Source organism: Agelaius tricolor, unplaced genomic scaffold (assembly GCF_023055355.1).
Source record: "Agelaius tricolor isolate 1412-34295 unplaced genomic scaffold, bAgeTri1.0.p SCAF_2, whole genome shotgun sequence".
Classification (NCBI taxonomy): Eukaryota; Metazoa; Chordata; class Aves; order Passeriformes; family Icteridae; genus Agelaius; species Agelaius tricolor.
The window spans coordinates 50,731,598-50,758,270 of NW_027269262.1; the positions used below are offsets into that span (position 1 = coordinate 50,731,598).

The 26,673-nt window shown below is 42.0% G+C and overlaps 1 protein-coding gene across 2 annotated transcripts in view; it reads right to left on the minus strand.

Annotated features, from left to right (window-relative positions):
• Window positions 1–26,145, minus strand: part of CDH2 (cadherin 2) — a 114,730-nt gene extending 88,585 nt beyond the window's left edge. The window contains exons 1-2 of one of the 2 annotated variants that reach the window (XM_071418670.1): window positions 25,563–26,145; window positions 14,638–14,749 (exon numbers count right to left, since the gene is read on the minus strand). In XM_071418670.1, the coding sequence (XP_071274771.1) occupies window positions 14,638–14,749; window positions 25,563–25,637 (187 nt within the window). In that variant the 5' untranslated portion in view covers window positions 25,638–26,145. Of the gene's footprint in view, window positions 1–14,637; window positions 14,750–24,695; window positions 24,855–25,562 lie in introns of those variants that run through there. The other variant, XM_071418662.1, reaches the window with a different exon arrangement.
• Window positions 26,146–26,673: the final 528 nt, after the last annotated feature.

The following is a 26,673-nucleotide window of genomic DNA, read 5'->3' on the forward strand; positions in this document are numbered from 1 at the left end:
CATCCACATGCATTGAGGAAGGCAGCAAATAGACTGTGCATAAATGAGAATTAATCCCCCAATCACATTATCAGAATTAACTGGGCACATTCTGAAACAACCTAAAACCATCTGTCTGTCCCATATTGAGTATTACAGACCCCACTGTCCCACTGGCGTCTCCAGGTCTTTCTAAAGACTTGTCTAATATTATCATTTTGTTAATAAAACAATCATTATATAATAAAACATTTTAAAAAATTGTTTTTGCAAAATTAGCAAATTTAACATAAAGTATGCAATACAAAATGAGCAATGTTATTGACAGAGTTTACATTAAGGGCATTAAGGTGATGTTCTTCTCTCTCAGTTCATGGGATGGTACACTCAGAACTTAATTATCCTGTGCATGCAAATCTGTGCATGGCTTGCAGAAATTTTAAAATGTAAGACAGCAAGATTCTTACTAAAATAATAATACAGAGACTTTAGAACTCTAACACCAAATAAAACCAAAGACCTACAAACAAAAAAACCCGTGTTTTGACCTGCAGTGACATTTTGACACTGCCCATTATTTAGAAAATTCTCTGCATCATAAATATACATGGTTGACAGACATTATTAAAACACTGATGTAACAGCTTACCAAACAATTTATCTATTTCTACCCCTTCTACAAAAGTGTAAATGCTTTGTAAGAAGTTATTGCTACTAGAACATACATATATAGCCCTTTGCTCCTCTACGAGGTTCACAGTTACAATTTTTAAATTGTTTGCAACAGAAGTCACACTATCATCTTTGAGCAGACAGCAAGCAGTCTTTAAAAGCAGCCATTTCCAAGACCTTATTTGGTTACCCTACAAATACTTCAGGTATCTTTTCAAAGTTCATAGTCATTTACAGGAACAAATGTTTGGAGAGAGCTTCTTCAGTTTTTTATCTATGTCCTGCATGACAGACAGGGCTTAAAAAATTAAGAATCTTTGTATACTATTGTTGGGTTTTGTGAGGAACACACAACTCAACACTGTTAGGATTCAATAACTTTTATTTTGGTTTAAATCAGCTGCAATATAAAACCCAAAAGACACTGAGACTGTGGCCACCTTAAGCCAGGCTTCATCAGTGCACCATAACCTGCCCAGCAGACTGGAACAGCCATGTTCTGCTGGGATGTCTCTTGCAAAATTGCTTCCTAAAGCCAGGTGCACCTGTGCTTTTGTAGGCTTTGCTTCCTTTAAACAGCAAACTCACTGAAGGCTAACAAAAATCTTCCATTTTAGGCACACAATGTTGGCTTTTTGGCATGCATCTGTAAATTACAGACTTTGTTTCAAAAACTGGAAGGAGGAAATAACTTCGAGATCATTTGCAGCTGTAATAACTGATATAATCACTTTCTCTGAGGAAAAAAGATCCATTTTTATAAATCATGACACATATCATTCTTAAATAATTAATTGGCACACAGGCACAACAAGAAGATTCTAATTAAATGAGACTTGGCATGGTCAGAAGTGCAGGTAGTGACACACAGGATAAGGATGAGAGGGATTTCTTTTGCTGTTAATTTGTATTTGAAGTTTCAGACTTCATTCCAGTTCTGGTAAACATACTGAATCAATTACACGTAGGCAACAACACCTGCAGTACCTAAAACACTAAATGTGCTACTTGCCCCAAGCTGTTAAAACTACTGCCCTAACATATCACAGCTCTGCATAAATGCACTTCCAGAGGTTCAAATTCCCATCTGTTTCAGTGCTTCTCTCTTCCAGTCAGGAAAGCACTGTGATACTGACCTTCTCCAGCTACCTTCATACCAATGAGCACTCCCTGCCTACATGCACTGACCCAGTTTCCACTAATTTCAGCAGTATTTCTGCTCTTGTATAATAAGTACCTTTTCAACAGAGACTCCTTCAGAAGAAATCAAACCAAAGCTCCTTTTGCATAAGCTACCAAGCAGTTATAAGTTACTGGCTACTGGATGCAGATGACAGACTGATCTGAACCTGTGACCTCTGAGGGACCTACACTCCCCCATTAACTGTCCCCAGAGAACCAAGTTGATCAATTTTTTATAAAAGCACATACATGCACTAAAGCACAGCAAAGCAAAAATTGGGGTTATTTGAACAGAAAAGCACATACTGAATTGGAAAGTCAAGACTTTCACTGATGTATTATTTCTACGGTATAAAATGCATACTTACTGCTTTACAGAAAACACTTCACACAAAGGGGTTTTTTTTGTTTTGGTTTTGTTTGAGTTTTTCCCCCTTGAAGAATTCAGACAATAATCAGCACTGAAAGCTAAATCTATGCAAACATTAATTGGATTTAATGAATGCACAGTGACAAGAATTTGATTTAGGGAAATACATTCTGAAGAACTTTTAGCATAAAAGATGATGCCAAACAAACACCATAACAGCTGATGGATGGAGTGTTGGTGGTTGACAAAGCCACATACTTTTCCCACTGATACAGTTCACACTTCTGTCAGTAAATAATATTCTTGCAGATTGTAGTTAGCAAGGTATCAGTGTGTGAGGTATCAATGAGTGAGACATGTTATACAGCGTAGAAAATACAGACATTAAAAAGACCCTGAAAACAGAATTTTAAATGTGTGATTTTTGTTTACCTTTTCCAGCAAGAATTCTATGCACCAATTTTTTTGTATGGCTAGGAAGAAATAATTTCCTGTGAGGGCAGCGAGGCACTGGAACGGGTTGCTCAGAGAAGCTGTGGGCGTCCCATTCCTGGGAGTGTTCAAGGCCAGGCTGGATGCTGCTCTGAGCTATCCAGTCCAGTGAAAGGTGTCCCTCTCCATGGCAGGGGGAGTGGGACTAGATGGTCTTTAAATTCCTTCCAACCCAAACCATTCTATGATTCTCCTTTGAGAAACCTACTTGTGCCAGGTATTCAAGTTTAAGAACCTGTACTACATACCACTGAAAACCTTACAACATAAACACCACTAATAGTTTATGCATCCAGTTTCTGACACAAGGCTTGAAAATGAAATGGCTATACCATATAGCAATAATTTTAATAATGAACATAAATATGATCCCAAATCCAGGAAAACTCAACAGGGTAACTGCCACTGACTCAGCTATGTATCAAATCCTATGTGCACAACTAGCTGACAAGAGCCAGGAGAAATGAAGACAGGAAAAAAGCTCATGCACACTTAGTATTATGTTACTAATGTTTAAAAGCCATTCACTTGTGGGGAAAAAAAAGGAACTTCTTTTTCCTCTTTTCATGTGCTTAAGTTAAAAAAATGACCTACTGTAACCAGTGAGCCACCATTAATAAAAGCTCCATGCTGAAAACAACTAAGAGCTTACCCTTTACCCACACATAATTGTGATACAGGTATGCTAAATGCAGACGTCAAAGTCTACTTACATAGATGTTTTGCTTGTATTTGATTGCCAGTTTACTTGTATTTGAATATCAATTTGCAAGCTAATTAGAGAACATTGCTTAGCCCATTACAGGAAAATAGTGCTTCACCATTAACTGCAGTGCTATCTCACTAATTCCTTTAAAGACTGGCTTCAAACACCATCTTCATCTCCATTCAAAACAATTAGTGTACATTTATTTCACATTTTAAACTGCAGCGAATCAAATTTTTAAACACTTTAACAGATTGCCCTGCTATTTTGATAGCTTTTATGTTATAAATTGTGCTTTTAGGGATTCTGACTTCCCTATTTAAGAGAATGTTAAACTGGAACTCAGAGGGCCTTAAGTAATTCCTTCTCTCTACAACCTGAGAGGCATATGCCATTAACTTTCAAAACCAAACAAAATCTACTTCTTAAAAGGCGGCACAGTGCACAAAAAAGAGCTGCAGGCAAGCAGACACGATCATAATATTTGCCACTGCTCACAGGTCTGCCAAAACACAGCAGACGGCAAAAAAGAAGGAAAAAAATAAATCTAAATGGGCCAGTTTCTGAGCTCTGCAGTCAGCTCAGAGGAGGAGGAGGAGGAGATGCACCTGAGCCGTGCTGTGCTGCTCCCCTGCCCAGAGCATCAGTGCCTACAGGCAGGCAGGAGCTGCAGCCAGCAGGGTGAGGGATGGCAGCCGTGGGTGGGCAGCACTGGGTGCCCTGGTTCTCCGGGATTATCTGCAGCCAGGCTGGCAGGTTAATGGGATTGCTCACTGTCATCTGCAACCCAGCTAAGAACCGAGGCACAACTCACTGCTGTGCCTGGGAAGCGCGGGGATGCAGCAGCCATCAAGGGCAAGGGATGGCAGGGCACTGATCCTCAGCTGCCCAATCCTGGAATGTATGAAAACAGCAGGAAGAAAGCACTGCAGAGAGAAAAGAGGGTGGGAAAAAACCTACCAGAGAATCTAACACAGCAGAGTTTAATTCAGTTATGACCTCCTTTTATCTCATCACCATTGACACACCTCTTTTCTCATTAAGTTATCTCCTTTTCCACAGCAGATCCCAGCAAATCAACAACTAACCTGACCCAGAAGAGAAGGAGCCCACAAAAAGGAGGAACAGTTTTGTGATGCATTATCTTGCTGATCAAACTCACTCATCCTGCAGCCACATCACTGTAATGCGTTGGCAGCAACAGGAAAGATTTACATTTTGGATATATCCTCTTCTAACTTTAATTCAGGCTGGTGTTTTCATATTCACTTAAACTGCACATATATACACACAAGGTGAGAAAAAATGAAAAAAATATTGGTGGTACCAAATCACCTGTAACAAAAAGCAGCAGTGGATTTCAATACAACTTCACAGACACTGATGAACTCTTAGTGCTCAAACTCAATGTTTCCTCCAAAATAGTGGACAAGTCATGATGTGCAGCTGTAGGTACTCTAGCTAGCCTCATGTCTTGGCTATAAGATCAGTTTATCTTCAAAAGGCTCTTCCTTGTGCAGGTTCTGATCTTGGCTGAACACTCACAAAACTATGTTTTTTAAATTAAATTGCAAAAAACAAGGAAGATGTGGGACACAGTGCTGTCATTCTGATGTAAAGAAGGCCTGGTGATTTCTCCTAGAAAAGCTTCTCAGCACTACGTGCTCACTTATTTCATACTGGTGAGCTCTACTGGGTCCTCAGCATTTCCTTTAGGGTGGGTATTGGATGTCCAAGGCTAGCTCAAACTGGATGCCATGAGGAAATCTGAAAGTATTCAAAGATATTTTTCTTTTTACCTCGGGTTGCTTCTGCCTCCTCTTCCAACTAATGTGAAGTTTCTCTGCTCTTTCTAGGGTTGTGGACAACCTCTGCTTTCTCTTCCCCTTTGAATGGTTCATAACTCCACCCTCCATTCATTATCCTTCATCACCTGGACTCTTCTGCTTCCATCCTTTCCCCAGCTTCAGCTCCATTTTGCACTCCAAGATGCAGTGTTTCACTCCATTTATCCCCCAACATTATTTTCCCCACCCTCTGGAGGACACATCAACCAGCGAGGGCATATGGAAACGAGCAGAAAACCATCTGTGCTCGGTTGAATTGGAAAGATTTACAGGGTACCAAAGGCCAGTTGCTCCTTCTACAGTCTAATTAGAAGATAACAGCAAGTCCAGCAAATTTCCTTTCCATCCAAAATCTGATCTTGTTTTTTTGCACCTTCCTTCTGCTCCTCCTTTCTCCTGAGTTTAGCAAGGCTGGCTCTGATGCCTAGGATGTGTTGTGAAAGCTTGGAAGTGAACTCTTCCAAAAGTTATTATTTCCAGAATAAAAAAAAATGCTCTTACATTGAGTGTCCCAAGTTCAACCAAAAACAATAAATCTGCCTCACTGCATTCAACCAGAATCAGAGCAGTTCAAACCGTACTTGGGATTTGTTGACTGACATCCAAGTCTTCAAGGCAGTAATATTTGATGTAATGTGGTCTTTAAGTGTTTAAATACTAGAGGAGTTTATCTGTATTTAGTATGGTAATATGTTTTGCAGTAAAGGATATTTCCTGCAGTATCAGTTCAGTAGGATGCTCTTGTAAATTTATCTTCCAGGTTAGAAAAATGACAAGTCAACAGAAGACGTACTGTAGTCCTAAGTAACAATTTGAATTCCTAATTATAAAGACCATTTTCTCACATTCTATATGCTAACACAGAAGGCTTCACCTGAGTTTCTGTTCCATATATTCCATATACTTATGTAACACACAGAAATATTTTTTTTCCATGCAGCTCTTGAATGCAACAGCAACCTTCTTCTGTAACTAAATAAATCACCCATACCCAGGGGCACCTTTGCCTGCTGGGGAGGTTTTCTGCACAGCTTTGCAGCCACCATTCCTTCCAGCTTTCCCTAGAGCACTGGTCAGCATTGAAGAATACTCTAACTACAATGATTCCAGGAAAAATAATGGCCCCTTGGGAATCAAAGCCAGATGGTATAGCTTAAAATTGAACTAAGGCTACACTAAATGGTGTTAGAAAGACTATAATGCTAGAGCCAGCTTCAGAGGGCAGAAAGAAACATCCCCTTTGCCATCCTTCATTGAGCCATGCTCAAAGCTTACTGAGGCAGCTACCAATTCTGCTGCTTGTAACTCAGATTTCTGCACACAGAAAGGACAATACATTTGAGACCCTTGCAAGTAACCAGCTGAATACAGGAAAAGGGAATAAGTACTAATTAATTCAGTGCATTCCAAGTAAATGGACTACAGACAGAAATTACTATCTGAACCGGACTAATTAACTAAGATAGTAATTTACAGATCCCAGAACACTGCAACCATTCAAGATTTCTATAATTTCTCTGTAGGTGAATTTTTCTCTTTATCAAGATGGAGTTATAAGAATCTACATGAGAAACAGAAGCAGTGCTCCTTTTCCGGGGAATAAGGGAGAATCATGTTTCTTCTTTGGAAAAACTGGACAGAGTAGTTTATTTAAGATTTTACTATAAACTGTATTCTCAACCTGTATTAAAAATATTCCATGAAAAGTAAAAATTTTGTTTAGTACATTTTGATTAGATTTTTTTTTAGAATTCCTTCTTACCTAGAACTTAAGTTATAAGTTCTTTGATACTGGATGTACAAATTGATTCACATACTACACACAATTCCAAAATAGCTTTACAGTCCACCAATGAATAAGAGAACTATGTTTCTGAAATGTTAGTCCTTTGTATACATTCATAACATCACTGCATTTCATTATTTATGCTATTCTCCATTTATATGTATGTATCATTCAACATACAAGCTTGAATTGAGATGATACGAACTTATGGTCAGTAGTTTAATACTCAAAATTAAAATCAGGTATCCCATATAAGTCAGACAAAAAAAGCAAAAAGGAGTCACCATTCAAATGGTGTATTACCACTGTTCAGTAAGGTGAATATATGCTATATATACTCTATAATGTAATCCATGTTTTAAGTAGTTGGTAAAAGGGAATAAGGAAACGACATCTCAAGAAAAGCAGTCTCTTGCTTCAGCAAAAGAAAGCTATAATTTTCAGGGGAGAAGTATCTAAGAATAGATTAAGAGCTTGGTACATGAACAGACAATTGGTATCACCAAACAGGTACTGTGCTAGCATAGTGAAAGCAAACAGAAGCAGCTCTTCCAATCCGGGATAGCAAGCTCCAAACTGACATTGGAGAATTTAGGATGCTGTGGGGTATGGAAAGAGTACAAACAGGAAAACTGTTTGAGAAAAGAAGATGAAAAGGATTAAAAAGGCAAGAAACCAACAACTGGAATGCAACTGTAACATACAATAAAACAACAAGGCACAGCATCACCAAATAACAGCAATAGAACTTTGCTTCTCAAAGAAGAGGGCAAAACCAAACCTACTAAATCTTAAGCATAACTCAGGGGGGAAAAATATATTAACAACAGAAGCTTCTGGAAAAAAATTCACTCCCACTAAGGCTTAAAAGAGTAACTAGAAGGGGATGGTAGGTTGTAGTGTTTTTCTTCTTTCTTTCTTTTTTTGCAAGAGGGGGCAGGGTGAAGAGTACAGGAAAAGAATTTCAGAAAACAATACATTTGGGAAGAATTAAAACAATTTTTCCCCAGTTTGCTGGCAGCTCATAGAGAGACCCCATCTATCCGAGATTGTTTGGCTGTCTGCCTGGAAGGAACTTGTCAACTTGTCTTCTTGCTTAAGGCAAGGAGACTTCAAACAAAGCGGTTACTATTTTCATTTTTTTTAATAGAAGAAAAAAAAAGGCCAAAATCTTTTTCCTGGGTAAAGACTAATTTCCCTCTTGGAAAATGTAATTCTTCTAAAAACACTTTCCTTGGCTCTACAGTTAATCCACCTTAAAAGATGTGCTGCTGTCTTCAGTTTTAAGCATTATGACTTTTTAAAAAGGAATTTTATTCTTAGCTGATGGTAGACATCTGTATATGCAGAATAAAACAACACTAGCAACAAAGCCAAGTAGCTTCACCTGTGACAGAGAGTGTCCATGTAACCCTCCACTACATCATGAAGAAATGTCAAGTTACTCTTAAACACCAGGCCATGCCTGAGGGCCACACTCCCAACAAAAACACATTTCTGGGTTGAGACCAATTGGTATTTTCAACGGTAAACTACAAAGTAAGTCTGTGGGAATGCAAAAACCAAGTTTTGCCACTCAGTTTGAAAGCATCAAAACAAACGCTATTTTCTAAGCATTTCATTGCTAGAAGAAAGAAAGCAGCAGGGACACTATGGCTCTGTTTAAGCCTACAAGGTCACACAGAAAAAGTCTAAAGGAGTGGGAGTGAAAGTTTACCCCAGATAAATTGGCTAACCCCGTTCATTTGATGGTTTCATGAGCACTTGGTCCCAGGCTAAAAGAGGAGGTAGGGCATAAGAGTTCCTTTTTTGGCAGAGCTGATGCTTACTGTGGCTTAAATGAAACTGCAGTGTTGATCATCAATAATCACTGCTTATCTCTGTGATCAACACCAAAACATTTTTTTTTCTTTATCATTGTACAGCACAAAGACCTCAGAAATATTTTATAGCTACACAGCATTTGAATTATTGGTTTAGGAATGAATTTTCTTAGCAGACAACTAAAACCATGCATTTAGTAACAGGACAGACAATGTTAAAATAACATCTCTGAGAGATAAGAAACTGCTACAATAATTATCAGCATAAGAATCTCTAAGAAATGATTCTGCAAACCATTCAAGTAACCTTTTGAGGTGAATGATTTTAGCTGAAAGTGCTTTATTTGTATCTTAAAATTTGCAGGATATAGAACAAAGATTAGATAAACATGCTGGACATATCAAACTGCCACAAGTACTTTTCCCTGGATGAACTACAAAAATGTGATAAAACCAGTGCAAGCAAGGGCATTTCATATATTAAACGGAACTCCCTCTTGACTTAAACTCTTCTTCTCCCAACACTACATCTTATTTATGGCTCTCCAAACAGTAATCACATTTTATTTACAGAAACCAGTCCTAAGTACTGTGCCCTCAATTTGGGTTAGGTATCTACTTCTATTAGCTGATGACTGGAGACTTATTTGCATATTACTTATCTTCTTTTTTAAACGTTGGAGGATTTAAGTCCTAAAAAATTTCAAAGTATATTACATTTTAAAAGAGCTAGGGGGTCAAGTAATTCCATGGGCTTATTACTAAGACAATTTTTAGCAATGAATGAAGTTTCTCTTAATTCTGCTTCTGAAATTATTATTCTTTTCTCCCTTCACAGAAATTAAGGCAGTAGTTCTGAGGTCACCTAGCTCCTCGGTAAAAACCACTGTAATTTCAATGAACCTACTGGTATCAAGTGAAACAACATGTCAAACATAGTAAATAAATTTAATATTAGGCCTATAGGACTTATCTTATTTGTATCTAGTGACCGGAGCATATTTAAGCCAGACTTGCCAGACATTGTACAAGATGAATTGTAAAGTATCAGCGTCAAAGAGTCTCCAAGGGCATGACCAGGGAAGTCTGCTCCAGGGGAACACAAGACCATGGGACACTGGTGACAGTAAACCAGAAGGAGGCAATAGGGGACAGCCTATATGGTGCAGGTCACCTTCTGCACAGCTTAGTCACAGCCTACAAAAGGAGAAGTTTCCAACTCCTGTGACCTCTCAACTAGAATCATCTCCTCCATTTCCTCATCCTGAAACCAAGGGCATCAAGGGCAGCTCTCTTTCCCTTCCCCACCAACTTCCCTCCCCCCCCCCCCCCCCCCCCCCCAATTAATAAATGTGGAGCATTTTTTCCCTTTTCTAATTTAAGTTATTCTGAATATATATTGCTCCACCAATTTTTCATGTACTGGGACAACTGAACACCTGGACAAGAACTGAATGTATAGTTGCCTCTCATGCCCTCATGCCAAAAAGGAAAAAAATCAGTAGATGCTGTCATAATGTCCTAGCCATAGGAATGAACAAAGGCATTATAAATTATTCTTAAATGCAATGGGAACAAGTTCGATCTTCCATCAAAAACAAGTACCACCTGAACAGAGGGTGGAAAAAAAAACTCTTCAAAAAACACACAGTACAGTGCAGTGCAAGAAAATTTCATATAATAGAGTTTTAAAATCCAGATATCCTGTGCTACTGTAACAAACTGAATGCGGGGGACCAACAAGTCATATGATACTTCTAATTTTATTTAAGTTTTGGTAAGACAGAAGCCAAAGAATTTAAGAGAAGCCTGTCCTCCAATGTACTAGACAAAAGCAAATAAACAAGACAGATGATAAAAATGTGGAAGTTGTCAAGAAAGCATCAAGTTAGGGTCAAATTACTCTGTAGATATCTGAGATGTCCATAAAGCCTCTGTGCTGGTGGTATCAATGCACAAAACCAAAGAAAATGAAAGCCTTCATCTCTAAAACATACAGGAACTAGTGTAAGTATCTACAAGGATATTGCAAGGTTATACAGGGAGAAAATCAGAAGCCCCAAAACCCAAACAGAACATAATCTAGTGACAAATTACTATTAAAAGACAATTTTTAAAAGCAATCTTTCTAGGAAAAAGGAGGGCTAAGAAGAACCTCCATACTTTAACAAATATGAGTAGAAATATAGGGACAAAGGATGAGGAAAAGGTTGAGGTACTTGGTGCCTTCTTTGCCATGGTCCAGTCATAAAAAACCAGTTGTTCTCCGGGTACCTTGCCCCTGAGCTAGAAGACTGGAACAGGGAGCAGAGTAAAGCCCCTAAAGCCCCCATAACACAAGGAGAAATTCTCAGTGACTTGCTGCATCACTTAGACACATACAAGCCTATGGAGACAGATGGGATTCACACAAAAGTACTGAAGGAACTGGCAGAAGTGCTCAGCAATTCACTTTCCATCGTTTATCAGCAGTCCTGGATGACCAGGGAGGTCACAGTTGACCAGAGGTGAGTAAATTTGATGCACAGCTACAAGAAGCTGGAAGGAGGATCTGCAGAGCTACAAGACTGACTTGGGGGCTGGGGAAGGATATGGAGCAGATCACCTTGAGTGCCACCATGCAGCACACACAGGACAACCAGGAGATCAGGCCCAGCCAGCCTGAGTTCATGAAAGCCACGTGCTGCTTGACTGGCCTGATCTCCTGTTCATGACAGTGTGACCCACTTAGTGGATGAATGGAACGCTGCAGATGTTGTCCACTTACACTTTGGAAAAGCCTCTGACACCCATTACCACGATATTCTCCTGGAGATACTGGCTGCTCACAGCTCGATAGGTGCAGTGTTCACTGGGTAAAAACCCAAAAATTGTCCAGACAGCCAGGCCCAGGTAGAGGTGGTGAATGGAGTTACATCCAGCTGGCAGCTGGCCACCAGTGGTTCCCCAGGGCTCACTGCTGGGGCCAGTACTGTTCACTATCTTTATCGATGATGGGGATGAGGGGGTTAAGTGCACCTCAGTTGGGCAGGAATCCTGATCTGCTGGAGGGCAGGAAGGTAATGCAGAGGATCAGTGAGCCAAGGCCAATTGTAGGACCTTACTGCTCTCTACAACTACCTGAAAGCAGGTTGTAATGAGGTGGGGGTTGGTCCTTTCTTCCAGAAACAAGTGATAGGACAAAGAAAAACGGCATCACCATCCATAGGGAAGGTTTAGATTGGATATTAGGAACAATTTCTTCAGCAAACAGGTCGGCAAGCATTGAAACAGGCTGCCCAGGAAATTGTTGGAGTCACCATCTCAGGAGGTATTTAAAGGACACGCAGATGTAGCGCTTAGGGACGTGGTTTAGTGGTAAACTTGGCAGTGCTGAATTATTGGGGATTGGCTCTATGGTTTTAGAGGTCTTTTTCCAACTTAAATAATTCCATGCATTTAGATAGGCCAGGCAGCCGAGATCAGAATCAGGCACATGATTACCCCTACGAAGCAAATGTCATGCAACTATACTTAACTTCCAGCATCATCTGAATCTAGTTTAATAACCAGAAAATAGGCTTTTGACAACAACAGTATTTCAAAATGACAGTGTAATTAAATTTAAGTCAAAGCTATGCAATGATGGACTGTATGTTTATGTGTAACCAGCAAATTATATGCTTTTAAGCATGTCAAAATTTTCAAAAGAATTAACCACTGCAGTAATTCAGTTGAGGAAATGGTAGCAGGAAAAAGACTCCCCCAGGTCATTTTTCAACCAGCTGATATGATGTGATACATACCGTTTGCCTCATACAGTGTTTCCAATTCTTACTTCCCTAAAATGTTATGCATTTTAATACCATTCAAGGACAAACCAACAGTCATGCTTCACTCACTTCTGAGAAGCAAGGGAAGGGACTGTGGGACTGGGATGAATAATGAGACAGGAAGTCAGTTTGTCATCCTATGTAACTAGTTCAGACTCAGTTAAAGCTGATCAGACATTATCATCAGGTTCGCATGAGCAATGACAACAGACAATTAGTGCCCAGTCTACTGTGGTTCCTAACTGGTGGGGAAAGGGAAAAACTGCAGAAACAGCCTTGATTCCATAGAGAGTAAAGAGAACTTCCACAGAACAGGGCAGATCTCAAAAGTTGTGTGATCTCCATTCAAGAGGAACTGATGGCGTGACAGTCAACCTGTAACAAACATTTGGTATTCCAAGGCGGCACCTTTGGAAAGCATTTGGCTGCTATGCTCTGCATCCCTGTTTATGCACCCTGCGTGTGCTCATCACATACCAAGGAATTCTCATGCTGATGTCTATTACAGGAGTATATAGGAGAGCCATCTATTAACTCCCATTTGGTGGAAAAGTGAGGAATATTCTCTTTCCTCTTTATTATTTTCTCAATTGGCAGAACATTTGCTTCAATACATAAATTTCTAAGCCATCTTTTAATAAAAGAAAAGTCTGTGCTGGTAGAATATACCATCTTGAAACTGAATAGAGAAAGCTTTAATAACTCAAGTTTAAATACACTAAAGCTAATCAATTCATCCTGCATTCAAGTTTCCATTATACTTCTAAGAAATTACAAAACAGGTCTGTAAAATATAATTAACGAGAGACTGCTACATACAGCATGTAAAATCAAGACTACAGCTTTTAGTTCATTTGTTTTGCAGATTCGTTAGAATTTTTTTCATTTCAATGTCTTGAACTGTGTAGCTAAATTTATATGTGAAAGAAACAACAAATTAAATGAAATTAGTCCTTATTTAAGCTGTATTTGAAACTGTCTAAAAATGATGCTCTTAGTTCCACAATTTCCAAATTAGATTAAAAAAATTATGTTAGCGGTTCAGAAAACAGACAAATTAATGCAATTTTTTTAAAAACGTTGTACTTCTGCAAGCTTGTATACTGAAATTTAACTGGCTGGGAAATCTAGGAAGCATTCAGAGCATCTGCCTCTTTGTCCCAGTCTATCCCTGCAAAATAGAGACACAAAAAGAACAGTGAACTGAATTCCCAACCTGGACAAACGTGGGCAGGTGTACTGACTGCAGGGCATCCCTGGCGGAGGAAAGGGCTTGTGCTCACCGAGCAGGCATCCCCAGCCTGGGCACCATGCCATTTGGATGCAGGTAGGTGCCAGGGTGAGAGAGCAGTGTGCACTGTCCCTGAGACAGCCCTGGCACGGTCCTGCCTCTCCTGGCACGCCTCCTCACAGAGCCTGCAGCGCTGCGGTCACTGACCAGGGGCTCACAGACAGCCACTCTCTCGTGTTGCTGCCCATCCCACGGCTTGCTTCCTATTGGTGTCTCTCCTCAGACTGCCACGAAAAAGCAGTAAGGGAACTATCTCTGCACTAACATGAGCACTAGCACTGGATGTAACTGCAGTTCTTCTATGAGAGGTAAAAAGGAAATTTTCTTTACCTCCTCATACATACATGAGCTGTAAGTACAGACTAATGGCACACACACTGTCAGTGGTAGTAAGAAACGTCAGCGTGAATGCTGTGCCAAGAATTAGAGGATAATAATGGGAAGTATTGCAACACTCAGTGTTCTCAAATTACAGTCAGAGGTGCATGTGCTGCCACTAATGCCAACTGATTTTCCAAGTCCTACAATAGTGATCAAGAAATAATCACAGAGCAGCCAATGCTCTCTCCTGAAAGAGTTTGTGTCCTATTTAAGGATGAAAATGCTCCAGAGTGGCTACAACTTATGGCTACAACTAGAAGAAACAAAAAAGTTCAAAATATGTTTTTTAACAGTACCATTGAGAAGAGGCTGTCCTCCATGTACACTCCTTGAGACTACTGCACTGTGAACATCTTCAGGAAATCCAGTCTTGCATGACAAATCTTCACAGGTTGCTTTTATCGGTGCCTGAAACACAAGACAAAATGTATGTAATACTTGCAACCCACATTCACCAGAGAAACATTCCAGTTGGCACATACTACACTTTGCTGCTGTCTTGTACAAGCAGAATCTTTGTTTCTGAACGACTGCAATTAGGACTGCGAGGGCAAAGGGTTAATCTTTCTGATAACTGGAATGGAAGAAACAAATCCCACTTGTCTGGTAAGATCTAAATAATACACCATCTTGATTCTTCTGACAACTGAACATTTCCACTAAACCAGACATCTAGACTGAAGGGGAATCATAAAGGGAACAAAAACATTCCTTCCTCTGGAAATAAATGTTGCACAAAACACATCTCGACTTTTTCACAGCCAGATTGTTTGAAAGGGATCACTTCAACCACTGGTGTAAAATGCTTTATATAGAATATTTCTATGTGAGGCTGCATCAGAACAAGTAAACTCAGACAAAATGTTACATTTGCAATAACTTAACAGAACTTACATTTGTGTTAGCGTTCAAACAGCTATCATATGAAGCCAAATGTCTCCAATGCAACTCCTATTTCAAAGGGACATTAACTTAAAAGGACAGCAGCTCATTAAATTTGCACAATGGAAGAGCTGAGCCACTGAAAGTGTTTGTTCTCTCACTTATTAAAAAAGTTTACCCTCAAATCACATTCTTAAAAGAGCTTCATAAATGCCTTTCCATTAAGAAATATAATACAGCATTTGGAAATGTGTTTGTACTGTAGTCTTCCATGTTCATAAAACAGTTCTGGTAGCAAAGCTATTTTCCAGGACAGCTTGTTGCCTATTTGGAAAAAAAAACCAAAACCAAAACCAAAAATTTTCTGCGGCAAAGAACTAAGATTTCTTTTCAGTGGATTGGTTTTGTCTCATTTTAGTACTGCACAAGACAATGGCCCACCTTCCATGTGGCTACATGATGGTACATTGGCAAACCCCTTTCATACTACACAGCAGAGAGGTCAGCTCCCACTGCAGCCTGAGCTGAGATATAGCCAAGAAATCATGACAGCTCCCACACAATCTGAAACACCTCTAAATGCCAAACAAAGGCCTATCCACATGCATGCCCAGATGTAGTATATGGTCTTGGACAGCACAAGCAATTGTGTGATTATATCATACTTAAATCTGATCAAGAGTTAAATTAGATTGTCCTGTTTGCTTTCCAGATGGGCTTCCATCAAGCAGACTGACTCAAGGCCACGTAAGCATCCCCGCATCTTGCAAAGAAAGGCCTACAGGAAAAAATAAAAAAGGGAGGGAGAAAGAGGAGATGATGGTGTTACACCCATTCACCCTAGCAACCTCAGGGAAAGAGAGCATTAAAGCAGAGGTGGGACAGGAGCACCTTAAATGACAGGGGTTTACTCAGGGGAAAGGGACTTGGTGGAAGCGTAATCTCTCCACTGACAAACATGGCCAAACTCAGCATGTCAAGCCCTGTTAGAAGAGTTTTATCACTAATACAAGGAGGCATCTGTAACTCATTGCATTGCATTTACACCAAGAGCATCCTAACTGTGCAGCTCAACACTCATACTTGCAAAACCAAAAAGAATTTAAAATTTACTAACTCGCAAGTTAATGCACTATCCAGGTATGCCCTCAGTAAGAGAACTTGTAATTATCAAGTTTCAGATTAACTTAAACTGCTGTGATTTAAGATCTACGTGGGTATCTCACCTGTGTACAACTGCTTAAGTAGTTTATTATGTTTATAAGGAGACCCTAAAGAGAAAGCAAATAAAGCAACAGTTTAGCTGCCACGGATCCATGTTCCCTACAAAACTAGAACCAAGATCTGTAGTCATGTGCCAACAGTTTATTTATACATTGAGTTTTTAAGGTAAGAAGATGGCAAATCAGAAATAACCAAAATTTTAACTAGCCAGTTTCCTCAGCTTTAGAACTCAAATTGCAGGTTTGATAAGGTTTCCATAATTTGAAAGAAAAATAGTAAGACTCATTTAAACTACTGCAGAAAAGGTGACTTCTAAGTAATGTGGTGGAAAAGGAAACAAAAGTCTTCCATGGTATCTTTGAAACCAAAAACTACTGGCTGGGCAGCAGAGGAGATAGCAGGATTTTTAACAAGACTGCACTGATGTGTTTGGGAATCTTTCAGCCCTTCCCGTAATCTATATGTACTAAACAGCTCTTATAAACTGAAACAATGCCCACTGAAACAAAGGCTGGGGAACATGAATAGAGAGCCTTCTTTATTCTTTCATTTGCAGCCATCAATTTTATCCAGAAACAAAAGACTGTACTCTGCTCTCCAAAAACAGCCCTTTATAAAGATTGTTTCAGAACAAAAACACAAGGGAAGAAGAATTCGAATTTTCAGCAATTCTTAATCGCCCTGTGTTAAGCATTCTGAATTAAGTAGAAGTTGCAACTTCAGACACGCTGGGTCACATTAAGTTCAGCCTAAGAGTACTGCAAGACTTAAACCTAAGAAAAGAAGGATGCTGAAATATTTTTATCCCCTTATCTGGGGCAAAAGGTGAAAGCTAGTGAAGATTATGGGACACATTATTATAATTTACAGGATTTTGTGTGATTAGTACAATTCCCAAGACACTTTCAAATTTAAGATAGTATTATTTGTACATTCATCTGCAAAAGGACACTCCTTTAAAAAACACTATCTTTTTAAGACAGAAAGCAATTACCTTAGCTTGTACCCACATAAAACCTTCTCAGTGGAGTCACAGAGTTTTAAACAAGCTCAGCACTTGGAAAATTCTTCTCTCAAATACTACCAGACTTTGCGACAGCAAAATAAAATTACTTCTAAAAAACTATTCTGCTTTCCTCATCCTTTATGACTTGTTTAGCCATTTTTAACAGCTAAATGAGTGATAAGCATTACCATCTCCAGATGCTAGAGAGATAGTCACACATGGTATCAACTCATGCATATAAACTCAGTACTGTAGATCTCAAATATAAATGCAACATGAAAACGGCAATTATGAAGCAACATGATGTAAATTAGAAGTCTTCTGTCAAAACTGTTATTCAATCAATTAAAAGAATCCACCATTTTGATATAGTTAGGCAGTTAAGCCTGCAGTTTTGACATCCTGCTCCTCTGTTACTTTCATCTCTAGATATGAAAACTGTGGTTTAATTCCAAAGCTGTATTCTAGCTAGATTAAAAAAAGAAAAAAAAAAAAAAAACAACCCACCAAAAAAAACCTGAAACCAAAAATACTATTAACAACCTGTTTACAATCTCAAGTGTATAATTCTAAGGGATTTGCATTTACATCTTTTTCTTAATACCACCAGTAAAAGTCTTCCAACAAAACAGGCCTCAGAGTTTTGAAAAGTTTCTAACTGAAACAAGTATTGAGCCAGGCAGAATTTCTTCACTAGTACTGACAGATCTGGACTCATAACCAATTTCCATTGTTTTTAAAAAGTAGACACATTTAAAATTCCAAATATCTGGAAATATCCATTTAAAGAAACATGTATTTCAAAATGTAATCTCACCACCTCCTCTGCAAATGCCATACACCACTGGAGTTCAGTAGTAGCTATCAATCTGAAATACCCAAGTCTCTTCTACTTTGCATCTACACGTACTACTACTACAACACAAGATTTCTTAATAACAATTTTAACAAAATGCAAGAATGTACATGTACTACTACATGTACTACTACTACAACACAAGATTTCTTAATAACAATTTTAACAAAATGCAAGAATGCAAGGCAAGTTGTTTTTGGAAGACTGCTTTCTTTTATATTGTAAACTTAGTCCCATAAGAAAAGAAGCCTAGGTAGTAAAATGAGAAACCAAGGGGGGTATGTATCAAAGAAAATATCATACTGCACAGTATAACTGAACACAGTACAGTTACCAATTGCCAAGTCTAGCCAATTCACAGGACATTATTGTGTGAAGTTCAAAACAATGTCTGACATAATTATATGTATGATGAAGCAAGAACGGGGTATTTGAGCTCTTCCTCCTTAATAACCAATATTCATTTACAACTACCACAGTAATATTCAACTTAAGCACAGATCACAGAAACATTTGTGACTGTGTTTAAAGACTGGGTGTTTCTTCATTACTTTAAAAGCCAGGATGATACCCAATACTCACTTGCAACTTAGGTTTTAGAGAACTCTAAAAACTAGAGATTGTTCTGTCCGTTTTTAGTTTTGTGTACAGACATTATCTGACACAAAGGGATATGCTGTATGAGGTGGTATTATTTAGTAACTGTTTCTATTTACTGTCATAAGGCATAAGAAAGATGTCCTGGATGATAGAAACATATCCGAAAAGATACAAGAATTCAAGATGTCCAGCAACTCTCTTAAATCCCCAACTTGCTGCAAACAAAGCTGCCAACAGTTTATACTCTCACAGTACTCAGTACTTCAGCAAAAGTAGTCAAGTACAATTTGTTTTCAACCATAGAGTGCAACTAGAGAGAAAGAAAAGTGTCTTTCATTCAAATTGTTCTGGAAGCCAAAAGCTTCCAAAGTGGGTGCCAGGCCACATCCTCCCAGAGGTCATTCAGTTACAGCAGAAAGGGCTTTCGTTACACCATCTTCACTTCTAATCAGCGCTCTACTTTGTGAACCACAAGATTTTAGATCAGAAAATCCAATTTCTTAAACCAACACTTAGAGCTCTAAAGCACCTTCCTAATTAAAAGGATCTACAACTTTTATGCTACTATCTGGTTTAAAGTAACTTGCCTTAAACCACCAAAGGGTCATAGAACCATACAACGCCTTGAGTTGGAAGGGGCTGTGTAAGTCATCTATTTCCACCTTTCCTGCCCATGGGCAGGGACACCTTCCACTAAACCAGTGGGACTTGCTCAAAGCCCCATCCAACCTGGCCTTGAACACTTCCAGGGATGGGGCATCTACAGCTTCTCTGGGCAACTGGTTCCACTGCCTTACCACCCTCCCTGTGAAGAGTATCTGATCTCAACCTACTGTTTTTCAGTTTGCAGCCATTCCTACTTATCCTATCTCTACATGCCCATGTAAAAAGTCTCTCTCTCTGGTCATGTCCAGCCTCTCATCCACCAGTACCACCAAGCCCTGCTCTGCATCTGTTCATCCCCCAGTTTTACAAACCATGTTCACAGCCTATCCTGTTAACCCCTAATGAGAGACAATATTCATTTGCTCTACTAAAAATTAAGACAATTATTTAGTATACCCCACATAGCTCAAACCCATGATCCAAGTTTGGATTTTTGCCCTCCCTCAACTAGGAGAACATGGGAGTGGCTGCATCTTCCAAAACACATGGTTCCTCAGGTAAGCCACAGCTCAGAGAAGGATATCTTAAAACATCTGTATGTCTGAGTTTTAATAATTGTTTTAATAATAACTTAAAAAAAATTGATCCTGTAGTTGACCACAGGACCACATATTCTAATTTCGCTACAAGAAATGACATCTCTCTGATTTGGTAATAGCCATTGTATTGCTCACACTGAACATCTCAGCCCATAAAACTGCTGCTATTCCATGCAGGAGGATGCTGCATTTTTCTGACCTTTGGGGGAGGCCTTGAAAGGCCTCTTTGAGGGGATCACAAAATTTAACTATGTCTTCAGTTGCTGGGTGATAATTATATGCTAATTATAAGGAATGGGAGAGTCCCTAGAGGAGTCTTGGTAATAATATATTTTTAAATATGTCAAGGAGTGCCTAGAGGAGAGGATAAACACACTTTTTGGAAACATGGTATTTAATTAAATATACGAATACTGACTAAAACCAAATACTTTAAGTGAAATGCTGAAAAGATTTGGCAGCGAATCACCTCCCATCTTGGAAGCTGCTGATACTGTATCTGTTTTCATAAGTCATATAAAAATAGAAAGCCTAATTTCCCTTCTTTATTCAGACAGAGTTCCCATGATCTTTCAGCAAGAAGCGCAGGATCAAATCAAATGATGAATCATGCACACTTGGATTATATACCTCTCAAGGTGAACAGCAACATGCTTCAACACCCAGGTGAAGAAGGTCCCTCTCAGCTCACTCACAAACTACAAATGCACTTGAGGAAAATACAGATCTTCCTTAAACTCATCTGCAATAATGTTCATGTTTCTTTCCTCTCAGGATTCACCTCACTGTATGCCACCATTGGCCAATGAGTGAGTCTCAGTCTGTGGCAGGTGAGAAGTCCTTTACCACTGCTCCTGCAAAGGAAGTCAAGAATTCTTTTTGCCTTCATTACTCTCCACCCAAGGTTTGGACAATGCTCTCAGGCACATGGTGAGACTCTTGGGGATGGCGCTGTGCACGGTCAGGAGCGGGACTCGATGATCCTTATCAGATCATCAGCTTATTCTGTAATCTGTCTCACTGAACCTTACACACAACTGGTGCTACTGGGTTAATGGAAGCACACAGGCTACTCCATAAGGCCACTATGAGTTCCTCCTACCCTTTATAACAAGAATTTAAAATAAAAAATTCCAGGGAACATTAGAGATTGCACAGCCTTTGTGAATAGACATGTGCTTTGTGTGTGTACATTGTTTGAAGTTATGCTCTCATTCTAATGTGAATGCTGGTAACTACTGAAACTATTGTAAGGTTTCTGAACTTTTTTGTTAACCTCAGAAAGCACTTACAAAACCAATGAGAAACAGAGAGTTTAACTGGTAAATGATTTTGTTAAGCAGGAAAAGCCATTCAAAAATTCCTCTTCCTTACCACATGACAAGTCCTTTACACAATACTGTCTGTATTGAGTAAAAATAACTTTACTCACAGCTTCCTCAAGCTATTTTTAAATATAAACATGTAGTTCTGTCACAACTCAACTGTCTCATGTGTTAGTGCTCAGTTATTAAAAGAAGTAATAAAATACATTACTGAAATAAAAGCATCAATGAAACCCAGTAAGATAGAACATGACAGGGTTCTTCCAATGATGTTTCTGGGAGGTCCTTCAACTTCTAGAAGCAGAAAGGAAAATAACAGGAAGTTTTTGAATTACACACTCTTGACTAGATGTAGCTCAAAAATATGATAATTTTGGGAAATATTTTAAAAGCTGGTATCAAAACTATACATGCATCTTTCCAGCACACTGAGCTGCATGCCTAGGTAGCAGTACTACCCAGGAAGAGAGAGAGCAGTAGAAGGCTCTCTAGAAAACACACATTTATTAAAAATACATAGATCAACAACATAAGAATATGTGCCCTCTGGTACATAAGCAGACTATGTATTTCTGAGCTTGCTAGAATATCTGCCCAGATAATTTTGTTTATTAAAAAAATTCTGATTATCTCCTGTTCTGTCAATCAATGACTTAAATTCAAAAAACTCACTGAATTACACAACCTTATCTGTCCTATAATAGATGTAAAAAGGAGTTTTGCTCTGCAATCATCTGAATTTTGAGGATGTGTCAGTGTTATTACTATCACTTAGACGAGACAGACAAGGATTGGAGAGCTCTCTCCTGCAATACCCTGCCACATTTAACTTTTCCAATGGAATCTTTGAACACAAAACAAAATCAGACCACGGAGATCTACACAGAAAAAGCCTGAGGTACTCCACGTAACTACTCTGGTCAGGGGCTTATGAATGTGTTACCAAATGCCCTCAATTCACTATATTCAGTGTACTTTGAATGGTGTTGGTGTCTGTTAATGGAGTAATTTATCAGAGACACTGTAAAACTCATGCTTATACAGATAAAAAAAAGTAAGTCTAAGACACGGGTATATTGTGAGACACAGAAGATTTACCCACAATAGGGGATCTTGCTTGCTTCTACACAAAACTACATTAATATTCCTTACCCCAATTCTGCCAGAGACTACTGCTGCTGGGGGTAATTACTAGAGGGGTAGAGCTGGCAAGAAACGCCATTGCTGGATTCTCAGCTGAGGCAGCTTAACAGGAGTGTCAATTTAGGGTAGTAGCTTTATCACCTGGATACATTCGCTAAGACCTGGAATAAGACCAAAATTGCCTGCAGAGGGTAATAACTTACGTCCTTTGTCATCATAATTCGAATTCCAACCAGTCACCTAAGCTCAAAAGCCTCCAAAAACTGCTTTATTGTTTACTTGCTTTTGCTTTAGAAACAGAAAACATCCACAAAGTGATTCAATCAACTTATATTTAAAGAAATATATTGCCTTTTTGAGCATTTTATTTCTAATTTGTATTCCAGTTTATTTTTAATAGTAGTCTCATTCCTGTAAACTCATACTGGCTTTCCCATTCCTTCGTTGGATTGGAATTGTTGATTTAGTCAGAAAAACAAGATTCACTCCTTTCATCCCATCTTCTGTCAGGATTTTTTTCATGTAATACTCCCAGACTCATACTGATATGCTAACCAGCAAAACAGAGTGCAGTTTTCATTCCTCTCTTTCTTGTGCAGGTTACACACTACCAAAACTCTTAAGCTGTATTTCCTGTACATAAAAACATCCACAGATCTGCCCTTAAAATCTGGTTCCAGTTACAATTTTTCAAGTAATTCCACAGTGACAGCTTTTCTATACCAATAACAAATAACAAAGTGATTAATACTCTAGAAAATAGATAGATGCTGTGTTGCAGAGAGGAAAAACTGAGTGAAAAGGTTCAACATTTCAGAAGAACCCGATACAAATAACCTCCTACAAACCAAAAGTAGTAGGTGTAACAACAGGGGAAAAAAGTTAGCAATGCACCTAGCTGATGAAGGTTCTTGCAGTATGCATGATGGAAGAAGGGAGAAAGAAAAAAAGAACTCTTAAAATGAAAGTGTTATACAGATACAGGTCTGTAAATCTGATTTCATACTCAAGTTCCAATTTTGTTACACGCTATTAAAAATCAACCCTAACCTGATTTAATGGATACCCAAACAAGGGGGAAATTGGATTCCCCAACCATAACATGCCAGTGACACTGAGTGATATATAAAAGCAACACGGCTAGTTCCTGTCCTTAATTCATAGCCTGTGCTTCAATTTCAAACCTGCCTTGGGTAAGGAGAAAAAAAAAAAAAAAAAGAAGATGAAATAAAAGCTTACTGCAGATTTTGTGCTTTAAAGATTTATTGAGATAGGAAGACTAAACAGAACTGAAAGCACATACAGTAAACAGCACATAAGGACTTAAAAAAAAACACACGAAAAAACCAACCCAACACAACAACAGCCGGTAAGTGGCACACACAAGTTTCTGAACAGGGTGTCTGCTATCACATGCAGCCGCTCATGCTCAGCCGGACGCTCCCGTGTCGCGCCAGCCACCCTGCCGCGCGTCCTCCTACGACTCAAGGGAAAATGCCCGGCTGCCGGGGAGCGGCGTTTCAGCACCTCGCTCGCCTGGCGCAAGTCATCAGCCCCTGAGAGTGCCTCAGAAACTGCGTGAAGCACTCAACTGCCCGGGGACCCCGTCAGGGAACAGGAGCGTCAGAGACGGAGAAGCGGAGAGGAGCCGGGAGGCCGGGCGGGGTCCTCCCGCCCCGGCGCGGCGGAGGCAGCGGGGCCGCACCATGGACAGTGGCTGCGCCTGCCGCCTCCCCCTGCCCTGCGCCAGCCGCTGCGGGAGGGCGCCCTGCCCGCCCCGGCACCCCGGCCTCGCCTCAACCCGCTCCCCCGGCCCGACAGAAATGCCCCAATCGTAAATACCATTAAGAGGCGATGATCTGCGCCATCTGTCCCTCGGACTTACCGCCCTCTCCACCCCCGGCGCCGCGCCGGATACGAGCTCAGCGAGCACAAAACAAACGGGGAACCCACTGGGTGCCCCGGCTCCGCTGCCGCTCCGCACACTCCTTGCCGCCGGAGGGGAGCCCAACCATCACCCTGCGGGCACTGCCCCTGCTGTCCCAACGGGATCCATTTTGTCGTCTTCCCGTCCTCCCCACACCCTCCCGTTGACTCCTATCTCGCCACAGACCTCCACTTTCTGCACCCCCTGGGAGCGCACCGCGGCTAGCGGTGCTTGGCGCTGCCCCGCGACCACCTGCCCGGGACCCCGTCCGTCAGCCGCCCGGAGCGCCCCGGCAAGGCCGCCGGGGGGAGGCAGCAGCGGGACTTTCATAATAATAAATTAAACACTTCAGGGCCCGAGCCCGTCCCAGTGGAAATTCCCGTTAGCGGCAGGGGGTGGGGAAGCCCAGCGCCCAGGCGGAGGCTGATTAAATTCTTCCCGGAGAAAGGATTAGCGGGCGAGGGAGCTGGGGGTAGTCGAGATGCGGGGGTTGTTCTCTGCCCCGCACTTCTCTGGCACCACAGCCCGCCCTTCATCACGCGGGACGAAGGGGGGAATGTTCGCTTCGTCCCCCACTCCGGTAGTTTGTCCCCCGCGCCCGCGGCGGGGCCGCGCTCCCGTGCTCCTGCCAGGCGCACGGGAACCAGCCAGCTCCCCCCCACGTCCCGCGGCACCTGCTCTCCCTGGAATGAGGGGGGATCAGTGCCCCCATCACCTCCCGCCTCTCAGGACCACCCTCTCCCTCTCAGCCGGCCCCGGGAAGGGGCTCCCCCCTCTCTCTCTCTCCGTCCCCGCGGCGAGGAGCCCGGTGGCGGGGCTGCCCCGAGCAGGTGCCTCTGCACGAGCGGCCACGAGCCACCCCGGGGCACCCCGGCGGCGGGGCCGCTTTCCCCTACCCCTTCCCCGAGACCCCCACCACGGAGCACAGCCTGCCTGCTCTACCACCCCCCCCCCCCCTTTTCTCCCCCCGGCTCTCCCGCCTTCCCCGGGCATCGCCGCCCGCGGGGGAACAAAGAGCCGCAGCCCGGCCCGCTCCCCGCCGGCGGTGCTTACCTGCTGCAGGGCCGCCAGCAGCATCAGCGCCAGCGGCGGCAGGATCCGCGGCGGCGCTCCCGCTACCCGGCACATGGAGGCGAGGAGGGGCGGCGGCAGGGCGGCCCCCAGCAGTTCCGGAGCGCGGCTGGAGCCCGCGGAGCGGGGCGAGGGGAGCGGCGGGGAGGGTCGGGCAGCGGCAGCTGCCGGGAGCTGCGGTCGGCGTCTGCCCCCGCCTGCCGGAGCCGGCTGCCGCTCTAGCTCATGGGCAGCGATGCAGCGGAGAGAGAGAGCGCGGGGGGCGGAGGATGGGTGAAACTCAGCTCTGGGTCAGCCTGCTTGTCTCTCGGCCGAGCCCCCTCCGCGGTGCAGAGGGTGGGCAGGGAGGAGGAGGAGGATGGGCAAACAAAGGCTGGGAGATAAGAAAGAAGTAGTCGCTGCTGCTGCTGCGAGGCCGGTGCGGCGGCGGCTCCCTTCGGCTGGCAGCCTTCCCCACGCCTGGATCGTGCCCGCCTCGCTCCTCCCGCCGGTGCCCCCCAGCGAGCTTGGGCAGGCGGCTCCTCTCAGCGCCTCAGCCCAGGCACACCAGCACCGCCGCTTCGCCGGCCCCAGCCCTGCTGCATGCTCGCCCCGCACTTTCTCTCTCCCTCTTTCTTCTCCTCCCTCCACCCCTCCCCCTGCAGGCAAAGCTCTCCGCCGAAGCACAATGATAACAATACCCCAGCAGCCTCTGCCTGCCGTGCGCCTGTCTACGCGCTCGCCCGGTGCCTGCCTGCCTGTCTGCTGCTGGCAGCTCCCTCTCCGCCTCCCGTCGCTCCCTGCCGGCCGCACGGCCAATGGGAACGGCACGGCACGCTGAGCGCCGGGGAAATTCGCCGCTGTGCCTGCGAATAGTGCTGCCCCTCCTCGGTCCCCAGAGAGCGGGCGCTGGGGGCAGCGGGGCAGGCGGCAGCGCCCGTTGACCCCGCAACGCCAACAGCTACAGAGCGGTGGAACGAAATAAATTCCAACCCACACACTTGGTGTACTGCAATGGTTTGGGGGGCGAGAACTTTCTGGGGAAGGAAGGACCCGTCCCCGCCGTGCCCGGTAGGGCACAGTCGGTGCAGCGAGAAGCTGCGGGGGCGCCCAG